Source organism: Mytilus trossulus, chromosome 3 (assembly GCF_036588685.1).
Source record: "Mytilus trossulus isolate FHL-02 chromosome 3, PNRI_Mtr1.1.1.hap1, whole genome shotgun sequence".
Classification (NCBI taxonomy): Eukaryota; Metazoa; Mollusca; class Bivalvia; order Mytilida; family Mytilidae; genus Mytilus; species Mytilus trossulus.
In genome coordinates, this window is record NC_086375.1 from 33,845,067 (window position 1) to 33,863,879 (window position 18,813).

The 18,813-nt window shown below is 33.0% G+C and overlaps 1 protein-coding gene across 1 annotated transcript; it reads right to left on the minus strand.

Moving 5' to 3' along the window:
• Nucleotides 1-720: 720 nt before the first annotated feature.
• Nucleotides 721-18,501, minus strand: LOC134710704 (uncharacterized). The gene is made up of 5 exons (XM_063571096.1): nt 18,479-18,501; nt 11,459-11,580; nt 6,771-7,085; nt 4,499-4,614; nt 721-930 (listed from the first exon to the last, which is right to left on the minus strand). Exons 1-5 carry the CDS (start codon nt 18,499-18,501, stop codon nt 721-723), a joined length of 786 nt encoding a protein of 261 aa, XP_063427166.1.
• Between the last annotated feature and the right edge of the window lie 312 nt (nt 18,502-18,813).

Genomic DNA, 18,813 nt, shown 5'->3' on the forward strand with positions numbered 1-18,813 from the left:
CAAATTTGCATCCATTATATGTCTTTAAATATTTATAAAATTGCCTTTTCATACCATAATTGTAATGAAAATTGTTTGGATGCTAGATTTCATTTTAGTTATGTAAGCACTTCACTATTTTCGATATCCTGTGGTGTTTATCGTTGATGGAATATGTCCGTCCTTTTTCTGCGGTTTCCATAAAGTGTCGTCTATTGAATTATTTGTTGGTGCGTTTCTCTGTTATGAATGTTCCTTCTTTTGTTTGTGCTGTATTTATGTCACGTAGGGATTTAGAGATATATAAGCGATGTAACTATTCATCTTAATATTCCATGGAATCTGAACATTGTAAGAGACGTAAAACTTTCTTTAATTTTTATTTTCGTTGTTGCTGACATAAGTACTTGTACCAGATCTAGTCATATCCTTTTATTTATATTTAATAAACATTTCGCGAATTTTTATCGACAGAATATAATTAAAAGAAAACAAAACTGAATGCATTCATTTTGCTGCTTCGAAAACATTTTAGATTTAGATTTCGTAACAGTAAAATGCATTTAGCAATAGCTATTTATAAACCAATGGAAAAAAGTAACGTTAACAAAAACTATCTTCCATCTTGATACTAGTAGATGTTCATTACCATAATGTGCTGGTATGTTTTAAAACATCAAACAAGGCACAACATTCTTTTAAAATTTAAAGATTGGTAAAGTATACAGTATCAATAAGACTCTAATTTGTAGTTATGAGAAGAGTAAGTAAACCTTTAAATTGACAGCTATCGAAATTCTTGTTGGTGATGTTGATTTTGTGGTCTCCGAGGTAACAATTAACGTCAAGTTTTCCGCATGACGACAATGGGAGTTTTATTTGCAGATCTGCGGTGTAGTAAAATCCTGGTTTTGTTATTGAAACCTGCAAATGATGTGGTTTTTTTTCCATCTGAAAAAAAAATGAAGAATGTTACTAAACACAAAATATAAAAATAAATTCGCATGGTTCTATCATTTTATCAGAATATGAAAGATATCAATTATCCGCAAGGAGTTTCGCTTACCTTCGAGAAAGTCTTTAAGGCTCCAGTATGATTTTGACTTATAGTTCGAATTTAAATTTGAATTTACTTTCACATAATACTTCAAGTTTGAGTCAAAATTGAGTTTAGAGTTCGAGTTGGGTTCGAAAAATACTTCAAATTCAACTCAAATTCGAGTTCCAAGTAAAAAAAAATCTATTTACCTAGCAATTAAGAAATAATTCATGGCGGCTTGAATATATCGTGATTTTTCCACGGGTTGGCCCTTTATGACAAATATTTTACCCTGAGCGATAGCGAGGGGTAAACTATCGACATAAAGGGACAATCCGTGGTAAAATCTAGATATATTCAAGCCCCCATGAATTATTTCGATTCTAATAGGTCAAATACGGCAATTTTTTTGGATCGAAGCGCTCTAGGTGGAAGCAAATATTTTCCATTCCAATAAATAAACGCACTATTAAATTGACGTAAAAGAACGGAGCAAACTGAATTAGTGACACGCTTAAAATATTTAAAATAACGTATATAGATAATTTTTAATTAATTTAAATGATAATTCACTTATATGTCTTAAATTTTTAAACAAATGTGGCTTATAACACATTTTAGCATCGTTTGTTTACATTACCATGTTGTGATGATTTCCCGTAAAATGCTCATATTCTAACGTCATCGTTTTATGACGTCGCGAAACTCATTCATAAAAAAAGCATATGACGTGGGAGTACGATCGGAACAGCCCATGCAATATACATGATATTCAAATTTTACCACGGGTGTGTACTCAAAGCGTTTGAAGGACGTCATGTTATAATATGTGTTTTAGTGTTTATTCAAATAATACCAAGTATTAAATTTAAAACTGGAATAGGATAACCGAGTAATATTGATTCTCACAGTAGAAGAAGTGGCAGAAATAATGGGTTTAGAACAATCGGTATTTTACACATTCAGGTTTATCCATTTTACCTTTGTAAACTATTTTTTCACATATGCAGGTGATTGCCCAAAACCAACCTCATCGTAATGCCTCTGTTTTGAAGGACTTCTAGCGATTTATATATATTGAATAAACGTAACAGTTAGGTAGGGTCTATACTTTGAAAAACTTATTGGAGAATTATTAACGGTTCAATGAATCAATAAAACAGTACTTTGGGGGATAATGATCTGCTGTTCCTGAAAAAGGAATAAAAAAATTGTGGATATCCACATGCATTTCACTCGAACCTGTTGTTCCCTTTTATACTTGTTCGGTGTATTCATATTAACGGCAATTTAGTTTATGTTTGCAAATTATTTCTTGACGTAGAATTTTTTCCTGTTGTAAACGAGTAAAAAATACTTTTCCTCCCCTTTGTCTGTCATATTATTAAGAGATCTATAACTAGAGGCTCTAAAAGCATGTGTCGCTCACCTGATAATTTTGTTAAAAATTTATGCATAGAATAATGCAACAATTTCTGACATTATACTTTTCTTTAGTTTTCACCATGTTTATTATCAAGCGAGACTATCGGACATATTTTTCAAAACAAGATACCCCAAAGATGATTGTGGCCAAGTATAGTTTTGTGGGGTAAGTTTCAGAGGAGAAATAATACAAAAATTGACACAAAATTGTGAAAATTTTACTTTGACAATTTTGGTATTGTTGAATTGTTTGTAGATCTTACTTCGCTGAAAATTATTGCTGTTAACAATTTTTATTTATCTATATTTATATACATGATTTCTTTAATGACCGAAAACTGCAAAATGTCCATAAAATAACCGGTATAGAAACTAGTGTTGTCAAATCGTACACTTTTGCCTAACCGGTTACTCGGACAATCGTTCGACCGAGTAACCGGTTAACCGGTGATAAAAGTTATTGTTAGAAGGCCTTATCTATTATAGTACCCTACATATAGATACAAGAAGATGTGGTATAAGTGTCAATATGACAACCATCCGTCCAAGTCGTTACGCTTTTATAATACGGTGAATTGAAGTTTGTCCTTTAGCATTATATGGCATGTCTGTGAGGATTCATGGCGAAGTTTGACTTTTAATAATCAAATACACCGTATCAACTATGGCATGTGTACTTACTTCAGAATGAAAAATAAAAAAAAACTTTTTGATCTCGTAGAATTGCATATGTCTGAGACCGACGATTCTTTTATTTTCTCTTGTTGTCTCCGAAAATGATGTGGAGTGTTTCAATTTGAAATTATTAAGCATGTTACTCGTACTATCATGTCTACTTTGAGTACATTTATATTGAGTTAACATTTCGTTTAAAGTATGACAAAGCTTTGCGCGACGAAGGTTGCACATTCAGATGTAGGTCTATACAATATTAGATCAAAAATGTTTTTTTAATTAACAATAGCAATAAATATACTGGACAATTGATCTGTCAAATCAATTATCACGACGACATTTTATTAAAATGAAACATAACTATTTAATGATTTTCATACACATTTTTTATCAAATCTATTAAAATTGAAAAAAAGTCCGGTTAACCGGTTAGCGCTTTTGGTATTCGGTATTCGGTCGTTCAAACGGTTAACCGGTTAACCGATTAACCGTTGACAACACTAATAGAAACCCAACAACGAGTTGTCTGATTCGTCTGAAAAAGTCATGAGCAGATAGTATTTAATCTGAAAACCATTTATCAACCCGTCATATTGGCTCTAAATGTTTAAGTTTAAGAGATAGAAGACATAAACCGCTTTTACTCCAATGTTCTATTTTTAGCCATGTCGGCCATCTTGGTTTGCAGGTATGGGTCATCGGACATGTTGCTGAAACTATATTTCCCAATGATAATTGAGGCCAAGTTTGGTAGTTTCGGAGAAGAAAGTTTTTTGTGAAAGTTAACGACGACAGACGACGACGAATGCCAAGTGATGAGAAAAGCTCAGTTGGTCATATTGGCCAAGTTAGTTTAACTAATGGCTCTCAAGTATTCACATGTATTTAATGTTGTGTTTTTTAAATCATATAAAATCAGATTAAAATCATAATTGCATTTTACGCCATATGTTCTATTTTTGGCCATGTCTGCCATCTTGTTTGTATAAGGGATTATGCGACAGATTTCTAAACTTAATACCTTAATGATGATTGTGGCCAAGTTTGGTTAAATTTAGTCCAGTAGTTTCAGAGGAGAAGATTTTTGTAAAAGTTAACGACGACGGACGACAATACGGATGCCAAGTAATGAGAAAAGCTCACTTAGTCCTTCACTGACGCTGAAAAGATTTAATTTCTTTTATTATCTAAGTTCAAAAGTAATGATTTTGCAAATCAATATGATTTAGACACTTGAACATTTCATATTAGGACAGAACAGATCCCATTTCAAGCCTAACTTGTAAAATATGGAAGTTTTCGTAAAGCAAAACTCAATAATGGTTGCAATTTTTGTTGTGTTTTGTTTAATCAAATTGTCCTTTTGCTCAGCTTACTTACATTTAAATAAGCCACACAAGACGGTTTTGGATAAATCTTTCTAATAGTAATCTTCCGATTAAATGTGTTATCCTTTTCTATTGTCTCTTCCTTGATATCTTCGATACCTGGCTCATCTAGAAATACATATTAAACCAAATGAATTTTAAAAAACACACACAATTAAAAGACGTTGTGTATCGATTGCTTAAACCTAAAATCCAAGAATATGTTTCCCTGAATTTTAATGTCTTTACACTAAATCTATTAAATTGATTGATTGATTGATTGTTGGTGTTTTAACGCCACTCTCATACGCTTCTTTTTGGGCTGTTTCGTGGCTAACAGTTTATATTGGTGGAGTTACCCGGAATGCCCGGAGAAAAAGACCGACCTTCGATAGCAAAACTAACCATCTTAGTCAATTAATCTAAGAGTCAAGTGCACCTGCACGGGCAGGATTCTAACTCACAGCCTCAGTGCTGACTGGCTAGTGTTTACAGTAGAACTACTTAGACCACTTGGCCACCGAGGCCCTCTAAGTCCATTGGAAGTTGAAAGTGAACTATTTTGATATTTTAGTCTTAATTGCATGATTTTTTTATAAGTTGCTTTTATTTTAGAACTAGCTGTCAGCAATTGCGAGTATTCTCAAATTAAATCTGTGTCTGTTCATGTTGTATAAATACCTTTCCACCTACGGTCTGTGTTTTGTCAAGAAGTTTTATTGCTATGTATCGACATGATCAGTTAAGCCCTTTGTAACTGATTTTTATAGTTTGTTCTTTTTATGCCCCACCTCCGATAGTAGAGGGCATTGTGTTTTCTGGTCTGTGCCTCCGTTCGTCCGTTCGTTCGTTCGTTCGTCTGTTCGTCCGTTCGTTCGTCCCACTCCAGGTTAAAGTTTTTTTGGTCAAGGTAGTTTTTGATGAAGCTGAAGTCAAATCAATTTGAAACTTTTATGCCCCACCTACGTTAGTAGAGGGGCATTACGTTTCTGGTCTGTGCCTCCGTTCGTCCGTTCGTTCGTTCCACTCCAGGTTAAAGTTTTTGGTCAAGGTATTTTTTGATGAAGCTGAAGTCAAATCAATTTGAAACTTAGTACACTTGTTGCTTATGATATGATCTTTCTAATTTTGAAGCCAAATTAGACATTTGATCCCAATTTCACGGTCCACTGAACATAGAAAATGAAAGTGCAAGTTTCAGGTTAAAGTTTTTGGTCAAGGTAGTTTTTGATGAAGCTGAAGTCCAATCAACTTGAACCTTCGTACACTTGTTGCTTATGATATGATCTTTCTAATTTTAAACCAAAATTAGACTTTTGACCCCAATTTCACGGTCCACTGAACATAGAAGATGAAAGTGGGAGTTTCAGGTTAAAGTTTTTGGTCAAGGTAGTTTTTGATGAAGTTGAAGACCTAACAACTTGACACTTAGTACACATGTTCCATATGGTATGATCTTTCTCATTTTAATGCCAAATTAGATTTTCTACCCAATTTCACGGTTCATTGAACATGGAAAATGATAGTGCGAGTGGGGAATCCGTGTACTTAGGACACATTCTTGTTTATATTGTTACACAACAGTTCAAGGTTGAAGAACGGTTTAACGTGTGGCGCTAGCAAACATGTTTAACCCACCAGAGTCGCCAAGTCCCCGTCCAAGTTAGGAGTCTGTTGTTCTATGATTGCCGTTGATTCATTTCTGACAATTTTTTTCCGTTAATTGTTTATAATGAATTAGTTCGTTGTTTTTATTCGAAGCCTTTTGATTATAGCCTGAAATACGGGGTGTATTTTTGTAATTTTTCAAGGTTGTGATCGGCAGTATACATGAGATCATTTTTTTTTAAGGTACTCCCTGTCGTCCTATGCATTGGTGTATATATTAGTATAGATAAATTTTCTAAAATGTCTTTCGATAAGAATACAAATATTAAAAAGAAGATGTGGTATGATTGCAAATGAGACAACTATCCACAAAAGATCAAAATGACACAGACATTAACAACTAAAGGTCACCGTACGGCCTTCAACAATGACCAAAGCCCATACCATATCCTAGTAGTCAGCCATAAAAGGCCCCGAAATGACAATGTAAAACAATTCTTTGTAGACAATTTACACACTTTTTACATCATGTTCATTGAAATGCATGGAAAAACTTTAAGATTTTTCTTTTGCCGCAATAAAACGTATAAATGAAATGAAAATACAGCTGACTTGACATTAAAAAAAAGCCTATCAATTTTATGCATTTAAGTTTAGAATTCATACATTTTACTTACATATAAAATTCTTTTCGTCAAGTGTTAAGTTTCGACGATTCTTTGATGCACCATAGAAGCAAGTATATTCACAGTTGACGTCGCTTTCAGAAAAATTGTAAATCATCAATATGTACGAACACCTTGGATGATTCATCACCTTGTACTTTTTTGAAATGGGACATTCATTTTCATAACAAAGCCCATCATACTGAGGACCACCAATCCACCGACGGTCTTTGTTTGCACAATTGGATGCAGTATCTGATATATTACACTGAAGATAGGCTACATTTCCAAAAAAGGTCGGAAGATTTAGCGCCCACTCAACGTCAACTGAAAGTAAAGAGAAAGAAAGAAAAACGATTATTTTGATCCTTTAGCAAACGGATTAGTTTTCTCTTCTTTTTATGTTTTTATTTTGGATAAACTTTACTCCGATGTTTAACTATCGATATAAGAGTATAAAAAGTCATGCTCAATGACATAAGGTCTTATTAATGAGTTGTTTTAGCTTCGGTAACTATACCACGTTTTTTTTACAGCATTGTTTATTAATTCTGTTGTAAATATTGAGCATACTATTAGTCTCTATCTACAATAAACTTATTATTACTGTAAGTTTTTAATTTTAATTATGGATCACTTTTTACTCTATGTGTAAGTTTCTTTATTGACATATGTTATTGTTATGATCGGTATCATAATGTCTCCTTTTAGAGCCCCTATTTTTCACCGCGTGTATTTGCAAATATTCAAAATATACATGTTTTATTTGAATATCCCTTTTCAACTGTTTTGATTTGATTGGGCGCCACAGATAGATCCCATATTCACAGATGAAACTAGGGTTTGGTGTACCAAACTAAAAGCCTGGTATCTTTGATGTTTTTTGTAATGTTAGACACTGTTACGCTTCCAGAATATTCAAAAATATCTCGACGTCATCAATATTTTAAAATACTAGGTACAAAACTATGAAAACGTATTTGATATTGTAAATCGTAGAGAGCAAGTGAGTTCTTGAATTTGTTCTGTTTTGATGAAAAACGTGCAAATAAGTCAGAAGAGAGGCGAAAGATGCCAAATGAATATTCAAACTCGAAAACAAACTGACAATGCAATGGCGAACAACGGAAACGACCATAAGGCAGGCAACATATTACAAAACACAACGTACGAAACTCAAGACTAAGCAACACGAGTTGCACGAAAATACTGGGAGCGATATCCGGTGCTTCGCCAGGGTAAGCAGATCCTGTTCTACATGCATATGTTACTCCTCGTGTTAATTTTGTTAGTACAAATCCGGTGAAAAGTCTGATTTGTAGGTCACATTTGGGGAAAAGATGACGTGATTGTGGTGACAACAATTGGAACAACGCAGTTGACATCTGTGAAACGGATATATGTATTCAAGAACGGTTAACCATCTCCGACAGAACCAGCAACTAGACTGAAATTTCCAAAAGGGAGGAATTCAACTTTATCCCTTTGACCTCATCGTTTTGTAGGCAGCAATACTCTATAAAAAAAATCATGTAAAGTAATAAAAGATTTCGAATATCGTCTTAAATATTCTATTTGCAGGCGCTGCTGGCTTGTTAAAACATAACAATGTAAAGTTCACAATTGAAAAGCTGAACTAATCTAATTTTTCGTAAAGTGTTATGCTTAACCGACCCTCATTATCAATTTCGTTATGTAATTTAAAAGACGAGTAAGAATTAGCTATATCTGTTGATCATGTATCTCTTTTAATTCAAGTTTGATAAAGATAAATGCATTTAAAATAAGGCACAAAACTTTGAATAAATTAGTGAGCGGACATCATCTTTATCTAGCGGAACAATTTCAACAATATGTAGTAAATCAAACAATCAAGCAGCTTAATAATGTTTCAGAAATTTTTTTTTACAGATAAATGTTTTATACTAGGATGTTTTATCTGTCCTTCTTCAGACAACTTTGCACAAAATCCCCAGACTGGAACAAAATTCTTACTCTATCTTTAACTCGTTATATAAAAGTATATACCTAATAAAGTATTCATTATCACGTCTACATCTATACACATGGAAAAAAGTATTGCAACACCTTGATTTTTTCAAAACTTGAAAAATCAGCCTTTTTTTTGGGGATGAAATATGATAAAATATGTGTATAATATTATTAAAACATAGTTTAAGATAGCATTGGCATTGAAACGGACAAAACATGTTTGAAAAACTATAGGCTCTAAAGAGCCTGTGTCGCTCACCTTGGTCTATGTGAATATTAAACAAAGGAAGCAGATGGATTCATGACAAAATTGTGTTTTTGTGATGGTGATGTGTTTGTACATCTTACTTTACTAAACAGTCTTGCTGCTTACAAATGGAAAATTCAGTGGAAAATGTTAATAAAAATTTACAAATTTTATGAAAATTTTTAAAAATTGACTATAAAGGACAATAACTCCTTAAGGGGTCAATTGACCATTTCAGTCATGTTGACTTATTGGTTTTTGAGTTATAAGCCAAAAACTGCATTTTACCCCTATGTTCTATTTTAGCAGTGGCGGCCATCTTGATTTGATGGCCGGTTAAAAAAAACACAATTTTTTAAACTAGATACCCCAAAGATGATTGTTGCCAAGTTTGGATTAATTTGGCCCAGTAGTTTCAGAGGAGAAGATTTTTGTAAAAGATAACTAAGATTTACAAAAAAATGGTTAAAAATTGACTATAAAGGGCAATAACTCCTAAAGGGGTCAACTGACCATTTCGGTCATGTTGACTTATTTGTAAATCTTACTTTGCTGAACATTATTGCTGTTTACAGTTTATATCTATCTATAATAATATTCAAGATAAAAACCAAAAACATCAAAATTTCCTTAAAATTACCAATTCAGGGGCAGCAACCCAACAACGGGTTATCCGATTCGTCTGAAAATTTCAGGGCAGATTTGCTCTAAATGCTTTGGTTTTTGAGTTATAAGCCAAAAACTGTATTTTACCCCTATGTTCTATTTTTAGTCATGGCGGCCATCTTGGTTGGTTGGCCGGGTCACCGGACACATTTTTTAAACTAGATACTCCAATGATGATAGTGGCCAAGTTTGATTTAATTTGGCCTAGTAGTTTCAGAGGAGAAGTGTTTTGTAAAAGTTAAGGACGACGGACGACGGACGACGACGGACGCCAAGTGATGGGAAAAGCTCACTTGGCCCTCTGGGCCAGGTGAGCTAAAAATGATTTATAAAACCACGATTTTAAAAACAAAATGAAATGTTTTTTTTACAAAAAAATGCATTTTACAACTTTTACTGTAGTCGAACTTGACAATGTCAGACATTTCAAAATTAATCTTCAGATGACCATTCATTCACATCATGATTGATCGTTATACGCCAAAGAATTAGTACTTTGTGCGCAGCCTCCATTCAAACGGATAACCGCATCTAAACGTCTTCTGATTCCTGCCATAAATCGACTAATGTGTTGCTAAGGTAGCAGCAACCATTTCTGATGAATGGCATTGTTTATTTCATGATGTGTTTGAACTGTGGTGTCCTTTCACGCACTTTCCGCCCAATAGTGTCCCAAATATTCTCGATATGGTTCAAATCCGGGCCACGATCGGGCCGAGGATGATGCTCCGAATTCCGTTTGATCATTGGATCTTCATCCACGATGCTAATTTCCAACTTTGGCGAGCTCTGCACTACATGGGATACGGAAAACTGTGTGTCTGTTTGTTAGCAAAGGTCTCCGAAATGGTCTTATCGCACGATAACCGAGTCGATCTCGAACAGTTCTTGTTAAAAGGCTCCTGTATGGCCACCACTGTCGTTTTAGGATTGTCTTGTATGCAATGGGTTTCCTTCTGACCAACCTTCATTATGCTTGATTTTCCCTAGCAAATGGTATAGGGGATCTTCATTATCTTGGAAGGTCTTTAACAGCGTTTATTGCCTGATTTTTATTCTCAATACGACTATAGTGGAATGGTGATGACCAACAATACGTGCAGTTGTTACAGCGACATCCCTGCTTCTCTTAAGCTTATGCGGATAATCTGCCATCTTGCTGCAGTTAAGAGTTGTCAAGGACCCATTACAAGGTGTCAATCACATAACTTTAAAAACTTGGTTATTGAAAGTGTTGAAAACAATGAGGATAAAAACATCTGTTTTGCTGTTTACGGGCACAGTAGCTGCATGTGCAGATAAAAACTTAGCGAGTCGATATATATTGATTAAACTCAGGTGATACTTAAATAATGTTTAATAACTTGTTCTATTTTACCACATTATATCACAAAAAACATAAAGAGTGTTTTTTTAATTTCAATTTCAATTTGGTGGTGCAATACTTTTTTCCATGTGTATATTTAAAAAAAAAGTGTGAAAAACTCATTTGTCATGAAGATCATGTCAATGTTTGCAACTTTAATTTTTTGTGCTATCTAGGTACATAAATCTTCGATCTCAGAAAATATTTGTCCATCTTTCCACGAAATTTTAGTTTCGAAATGTTTTCGAGGTTTTTTTTAACATTCGAAATCCCCCCTGACAACCTCTGCATGAACATAATAATTGTATTTAACTTCATAAGATAGGATATATATTACAACAAGTACTTAATATGCATTTTTATCTTATAGATTAACAATTTTTTCGGTCGAAATATTTGCTATCATACATATAAATATTTCCAAAATACCTGGAGAGCTTGTGCCAACTACTGACAAAAGAAAGATATAGATATATCTGAACCGCAAACTGCTGAAATTTCCTGAAGACATTCCATCAATTCTTTTAATTTCTCCATGTTCGATCTTCGAACTGAAAAAAAACCAAGAAATATAACATACCTCAACTGGTTTATTCCTGTGCTCGAGGTTAATGAAAGAATTTATGTTTAACTGAATTAGACCTCACTTTGGTCTATGTCTATCTTCAACATTGATACTCTCTAAAATTTTGGAATAGAACGACTCCTTTTTGCTGATCTTTTTTTTTTACATGTTATAAAGGACTGTCAATCCTTCAAAATATTTACTAACGATATCATAATTCATTGTACTAATTTGCAGATCTTGTCTAGCTGATCGTTTTTTTCCGTTCAAAGAGTTTATATAATTATCTTCAAGCTCATTGGATAAATAGTAAACTATTTGTAAAACTCGTTCTGAAAAAAAACCAGCAAGAAGTCAACTGCCGATTTCAGAATAAGTTCTAGTAATGCTTATCGTTTTTGTTATCAAAATGGCTATTTAAAGTATCTTTTTATCTGTTTCAATTTTCAAGAAAACATGCAAAAATGAAACTTTTTGTAACATTCATTCTTTACGGGATATAAGAAGTCGTCGGAATATTTTGGTATAAAGACTTTTAATGCATACCAACCAAAAAGTAAGTTGTATTTTCAGATGTTAATTTACATTTTTTGCAATTTATTCTTATTATATTTTATATTTGATCATTTTATTGTATTTTTGCAACTTTTGAAAAAGAAGTATTTGTTTAACTCGAGCATCTTTGGCCAACTTTATATTTGAGTTATAGCGGTAGTTAGTGCTAATGAAGCATAAAAATGCAAACAAACAAACAAATATGCCAAAAAAGTAAAAGAAAATGGCATCTACTAGTAGACAAAGCAAATTAAAAAGAAAGTACTAAAACCAAAAGCCGGGATGTATAAGTAACGAGCCACATCAAATGCATATTACCAAAAATGGGGGGAACAAACAGTAAAAATAATAATTAACAAAGGTAATTTAAAGAATACTACAAAACGATATAAGGATGATAAATGACGTCAGCTGTATTTTCTTGATACTTCAATATAAAAAAGAAGATGTGGTATGATTGCCAATGAGACAACTATCCACAAAAGACCAAAATGACACAGACATAAACAACTATACGTCACCGTACGGCCTTCGACAATTAGCAAAGCCCATACCGCATATTCAGCTATAAAAGGCCCCGCTAAGACAATGTAAAACAATTCAAACGACAAAACTAACGGCCTCATGTATGTAAAAAAAATGAACGAAAAACAAATATGTACACGTAACACATAAACAAACGACAACCACAGAATTACAGGCTCCTGACTTGGGACAGGCACATACATAAACAATGTGGCGGTATTAAACATGTTACCGGGATCCCAACCCTCCCCTAACCTGGGACAGAGGTATAACAATACAACATAAGAACGAACTATAACCAGATGCTCCGCAGGGCGTAGCTGTATACGACCGCAGAGGTTGAACCCTGAACGGTTGGGGCAAGTATGGACACAACATTCAAGCTGGATTCAGCTCTAAATTTGGATTGTGATTAAATAGTTGACACAGCATAGGTTTCTGACACAGAATGAATGTGTTCTAATGAACTTAAAATTTTTATTTTCTCTTAGAGCAATTCACTATGCTGTTGAATATTAATCCTCTCAAAAAAATGTTTGAAGAAATTTTCTTTTTATTTATGAAATTTCAAATGAGAAAAATTGAACCCAATTTTTTTAATCACATCCCCCTTTCCCTTATTCCAAAACTAATCTCAATTAAAATTTCTAATGGAGTTTGCAACAATAACTACTCATTTAAATACATCATAAAATATTAAGATGTAAAAAAAACTGCTTGTTATCACTGAATGGTAAAGATTATTTTAATTTATCAGTTGGTAGTAAAAAGTGAATATACATTGTATATTGTATAATATAACAAAGATTTAAGTTGATTCTGGACAAAGAAAGATAATTCCAATTAAAAAAAAATCTTGCTATTGCACAATATTGTGCAATTAGATATTTCTTGCTTACTATTCTGGACAAAGAAAGATAACTCTAATTAAAAAAAAAGCTATTTCACAATATTGTGCAATTGGATATGTCTTGACATTGCGCAATACTGTGCAATTGCAAAGACTTGCTATTGCACAATACTTAATAAAATAATTTAAGATCCTGATTTGGACCAACTTGAAAACTGGGCTCATAATCAAAAATCTAAGTACATGTTTGGATTCAGCATATCAAAGAACCCCAAGATTTCAATTTTTGTTAAAATCAAACTAAGTTTAATTTTGGACCCTTTGGACTTTAATGTAGACCAATTTGAAAACAGGACCAAAAATGAAGAATTTACATACACAGTTAGATTTGGCATATCAAAGAACCCCATTTATTCAATTTTTGATGAAATCAAACAAAGTTTAATTTTGGACCCCGATTTGGACCAACTTGAAAACTGGGCCAATAATCAAGAATCTAAGTACATTTTTAGATTCAGCATATCAAAGAACCCAACCCATTCATGTTTTGTCAAAATCTAACTAAGTTTACTTTTGGACCCTTTGGACCTTAATGTAGACCAATTTGAAAACGGGACCAAAAGTTAAGAATCTACATACACAGTTAGATTCGGCATATCAAAGAACCCCAATTATTCAATTTTGATGAAATCAAACAAAGTTTAATTTTGGACCCTTTGGGCCCCTTATTCTGTTGGGACCAAAACTCCCAAAATCAATACCAACCTTCCTTTTATGGTCATAAACCTTGTGTTTAAATTTCATAGATTTCTATTTACTTATACCAACGTTATGGTGCGAAAACCAAGAATAATGCTTATTTGGGCCCTTTTTTGGCCCCTAATTCCTAAACTGATGAAACCAAAACTCTCAAAATCAATCCCAACCTTTCTTTTGTGGTCATAAACCTTGTGTCAAAATTTCATAGATTTCTATTAACTTAAACTAAAGTTATAGTGCGAAAACCAAGAAAATGCTTATTTGGGCCCTTTTTGGCCCCTAATTCCTAAAATGTTGGGACCGAAACTACCAAAATCAATACCAACCTTTATTTTGTGGTCATAAACCTTGTGTTAAAATTTCAAAGATTTCTATTCACTTTTACTAAAGTTAGAGTGCAAAAACTAAAAGTATTCGGACGACGACGACGACGACACAGACGTTGCAGACGACGACGCCAACGTGATAGCAATATACGACGAAAATTTTTTCAAATTTTGCGGTCGTATAAAAATCAATTGAAAAAGTCTTAACCCATCAGATGGACACAAAATATAAGTGGACGTGGCCTGGTACTTATACATCCCGACACAAAAAGACACAATGAACAGATCTGAGAGCACTCGCAATTATGGGACAGCCAGTTCAAAGCCACTAACAACTAATTAAAAATCATGCATCTAAGACTAAACTATCAATCCGTACACATCCAACATCCAATGGATTTAGTGTAAAAACGTTATAAACAGCCAGAGAAAAACATGACCTTGTGCAAGACCATTTTGTATTTTTTGTAAAGTTGATACGGAATATAAATCAACAATTTACAAAGTTGATAGCGGTTTTCAAGATAATAGAAAAAACTTGCATTTTACAACTATGTGCTTTTTTAGCCAGGATTGTTTGTAGGCAAGATCATGGAACACATTTCTAAAACAAGTTACCCTCATGAGATTGTGACCTAGTTTGGTTAGATTTTGCCTAGTAGTTTTATTGATTCATCAGATGGGGTTTGCCAAGTGATTAGAGTAGCTCGTTTGGTCATCTACACAAACAATAGACCAACATATGCTTATTACTTATACAGTTCAAGCATTTATCATATGTATTATGATATGTATTATAAATTATTAAAACTGAAGATGATCATTACATGTTAAGCTGAAGGACTCACTTAAAATGCATACCAACCAAAAAGTAAGTTGTCATTTTGCTATACTATTATGTGATATTGCAATGTAATAAAAATACATTTTATACTATTAACTTAAAAAGACATCTTTCAAAAATTTTATAACATTGAGCATCGTTTCACACTATTTTGTCACCTCATTATACTTTTATCTCTTTTTACTATCTTTAAACGATAAATTACTATATTATTAACTCGATTTAACATGTAGCAACTTTTGTATGCTATTTTGTCATATAACTATCTTATGAGGACATATTTTGATATCATGTTACCAATTTATTATAATTTGGGGTCATTTATATACCAATAGACTATTTACTTACACTGCACGACCATGTGATCGTACTATCAGAGGACAATTCTATTAATAATTAACTATAGAACTGCCAACAGTTTAAACGGGCAGAAAACTATCAGGTGAATCTGTGGTACGGTATAATTGGGTTAGCAATAAAAAGAGTGGCTTGCAATCAACATGAATTATCTCTAAATAAGCATTTTTGTTTGGTAGTATAAAATGTAACAGTTATAAATTGACGTAAATTTTTATCTAAAAAATTGATAAAGGGTGCTTTATGTTCCATTGTTTTGGACTTGCTGAATTGTCAAGAAATTAGTATTGTATATTTGCATGCTGCGAAAAGTCATCCGTTTGCCTCAATAGAAAATATGTTGAGTCCTCAGCAGTTGGCAGCAAGTTAAAAGACTACATTAAAGCTTCATACAGATGGGAATTTAGGATGTGATTAAATACTTGTCAAAGTATAGGTTTCTGACACAGAATAAATGAGGTGAAGAACTGACCAGTTTAAAATTAGACTTTCACCTTTTATTTTCCAATATCCAGAATCTAAATATACTGTTTAATTCAGCGTATTCGTGTTCACCAAGAATTGAATTCATTAATTCATCATTGAAGAATATAAGTTTTTAAGGGGCTTAACTCACCAGAAGACACAACCCATAAAGCATTTTAAAAATTAATTTATTTGTAACATTTTGTTCACGCATCATGATTGTCAATATAATAGAAATTGATGCGACTGTCGTAAATGTGAGAGGTTTAGCGATATAAATCCAGGTTCAATTACAATTATCCACATTTGAAAACATGTAACAAGTCAGGATTATGACAGTTGTTGTCAATTCGTTTGATATGTTTTATCATTTGAATTTGGCATTTGATTAGACAAATGTTAGAAACTTTCCGTTTTGAATTTTCCTCGGAGTTCAGTATTTTTGTGATTTTACTTTTTATACAGAATAACAAACAAACCTACCATTGAGTTCTTCATTTTTTTTAAATCTTAATGTGGAACCATATGGTAACATACCCCAAATTAAAAATCTAAATATTTGTTAGCTTTACAACAAAAAAATCTACAAAAAAAGAAAAGTTTATTTATGAAACCAAACAAAGTACCATTTTGGACCCTTTGGAACTCAATGTGAACCACATTAAAACGTGTTTCAATATACAAATCCACGGCTAGATTCAGCATATGAACGAAGAAATAATACCAGATTATATCCATGCAACGGCTTTTGAATGCTTCACCCTTAATGCTATCTTTCAACTGTTTAGCAGTCGGTCGACTAGGCTGACCTTATAAATCATTGAAGCAGGCGTTTTTGTTGAGGTACATATTAAAATTCACTGTTTACAAAATGCTGAAACTCATACAAGAGTAGGAGTTTTACTGTCTTCTGGTATCTTTCGCCCTTCTTTTACACAAGTAGTCTTTCTAATGCAAACTGTTTTAAAGTGTTTTATGTACAAGAAGTCTTTAACACGATTTTGTTTGGTGGTTATGCTTGTGTACTAGTCGCCTTTGTTTAAACAGACGTACTGGTTTAGTTTAAATTAATGAATGATTCCTAAAAAAAACATACATTTTCTTATTTTTTCCACAGTTCTGCTTTTAAAAAATAAAAAAATCGGTGGGGCATATATCTAACTTCGGAAGGGGAAAATGAAGGTGTGATAACGGTGTGTTTAGTTTATTGCTCCATGGTATTATGTCCATAGTTTTCTTTGTTTTGACTAGTAATGGGCCATTCCAGTTAATATCTGCTAAAGAGGATGGTCCTTTCTCAGGGGTGTAAAATTTACACATCTTAGGGGTGGAATTTTTTTTGTCATCCGCCACTTACATTTATACGCAAAAAACTTGTGAGGGTCTCGCAGCAGTAAATAATTTTAAATAATTACATCTTAGGGGTTAAAAAATGCCTATGTCAGATCTAAGGGGTGCTTTTGAATGAAGACATTTCGGTATCCTGCATTATCTGATATTGTTTTTAAAATTCTGATGGGTACAATCCTTGCAGTAAAAAAATCTGATAGGTCATGTTTCCCCATGAAAGCCCATATCCACCCAATATGAACAGAAACTCTACATCTGATAGGTCTTAATTATTAGATCTGATAGGTAGTTTTTCATGTTTTTTTCTGATACTTATAAACAAAATTCTCCCCATCCATCCCCACCTGTCAGAAAATAACTGGAATGGCCCAATGTGTTTTAGCTCATACCCACACCCCTCGTCTACGATAAGATGGAAAAAGTGTTCCAGATTCCAGAAAATAAGGATATTTTAGATCAATACTACTCCTGCGAAAAGGAAAATATCCTGTTAAAAACGACTAAAAAATAGTCATTATCCCGGAAAGTAAATCAATTTGATTGAATTGAGTTTATTGAGTTTAACCGTTCAATGAACAAACATAAATGTGTAATGGTCTAGAAACATTAAATAAGCAATTAAAATTGAAGAATGAGGCATTATAATGTCTTTCAGACCAATTTCATCTTAACTGTTTAAACCGCGTTTTCCAAATGTACACCAAATAGTAAATAATGTATATATATGTGTTGATTGATCACGTTTTAAAGACACTGTAAGCACTGTGGTGCTAATTTGTGACGGTCAGTTTTCTTTAGCGGAAGACGATGGAGTACCCGCGAAGAACCGCCAATCTTCAGGAGGAGAACTTACCAAATGGCAGCCATAACAAACATTTTACAGTAAAATCTTATTTATTCATACAAAAAGAGAATGTATGATACAGCTAACGTTGCTGTATGTCTTGTATAATGGTCAATTTATACTTTACAAGATAAAGACAAATCTACGACTCAATAAAGAAAACAAATTGAATAATTCTATAATCTACTTTTCTTTACATTTCTGACACGCGTTTATATCATTATGTAGACGTTAAATATTTTCCTCTGAATATTCGGTCCATGTTTTATACTTTTTCTATCATTAATGCGCATGTCTCCAGACCACTATTCTATAGTTTGGATTTAGTTTATACGCAACATTAT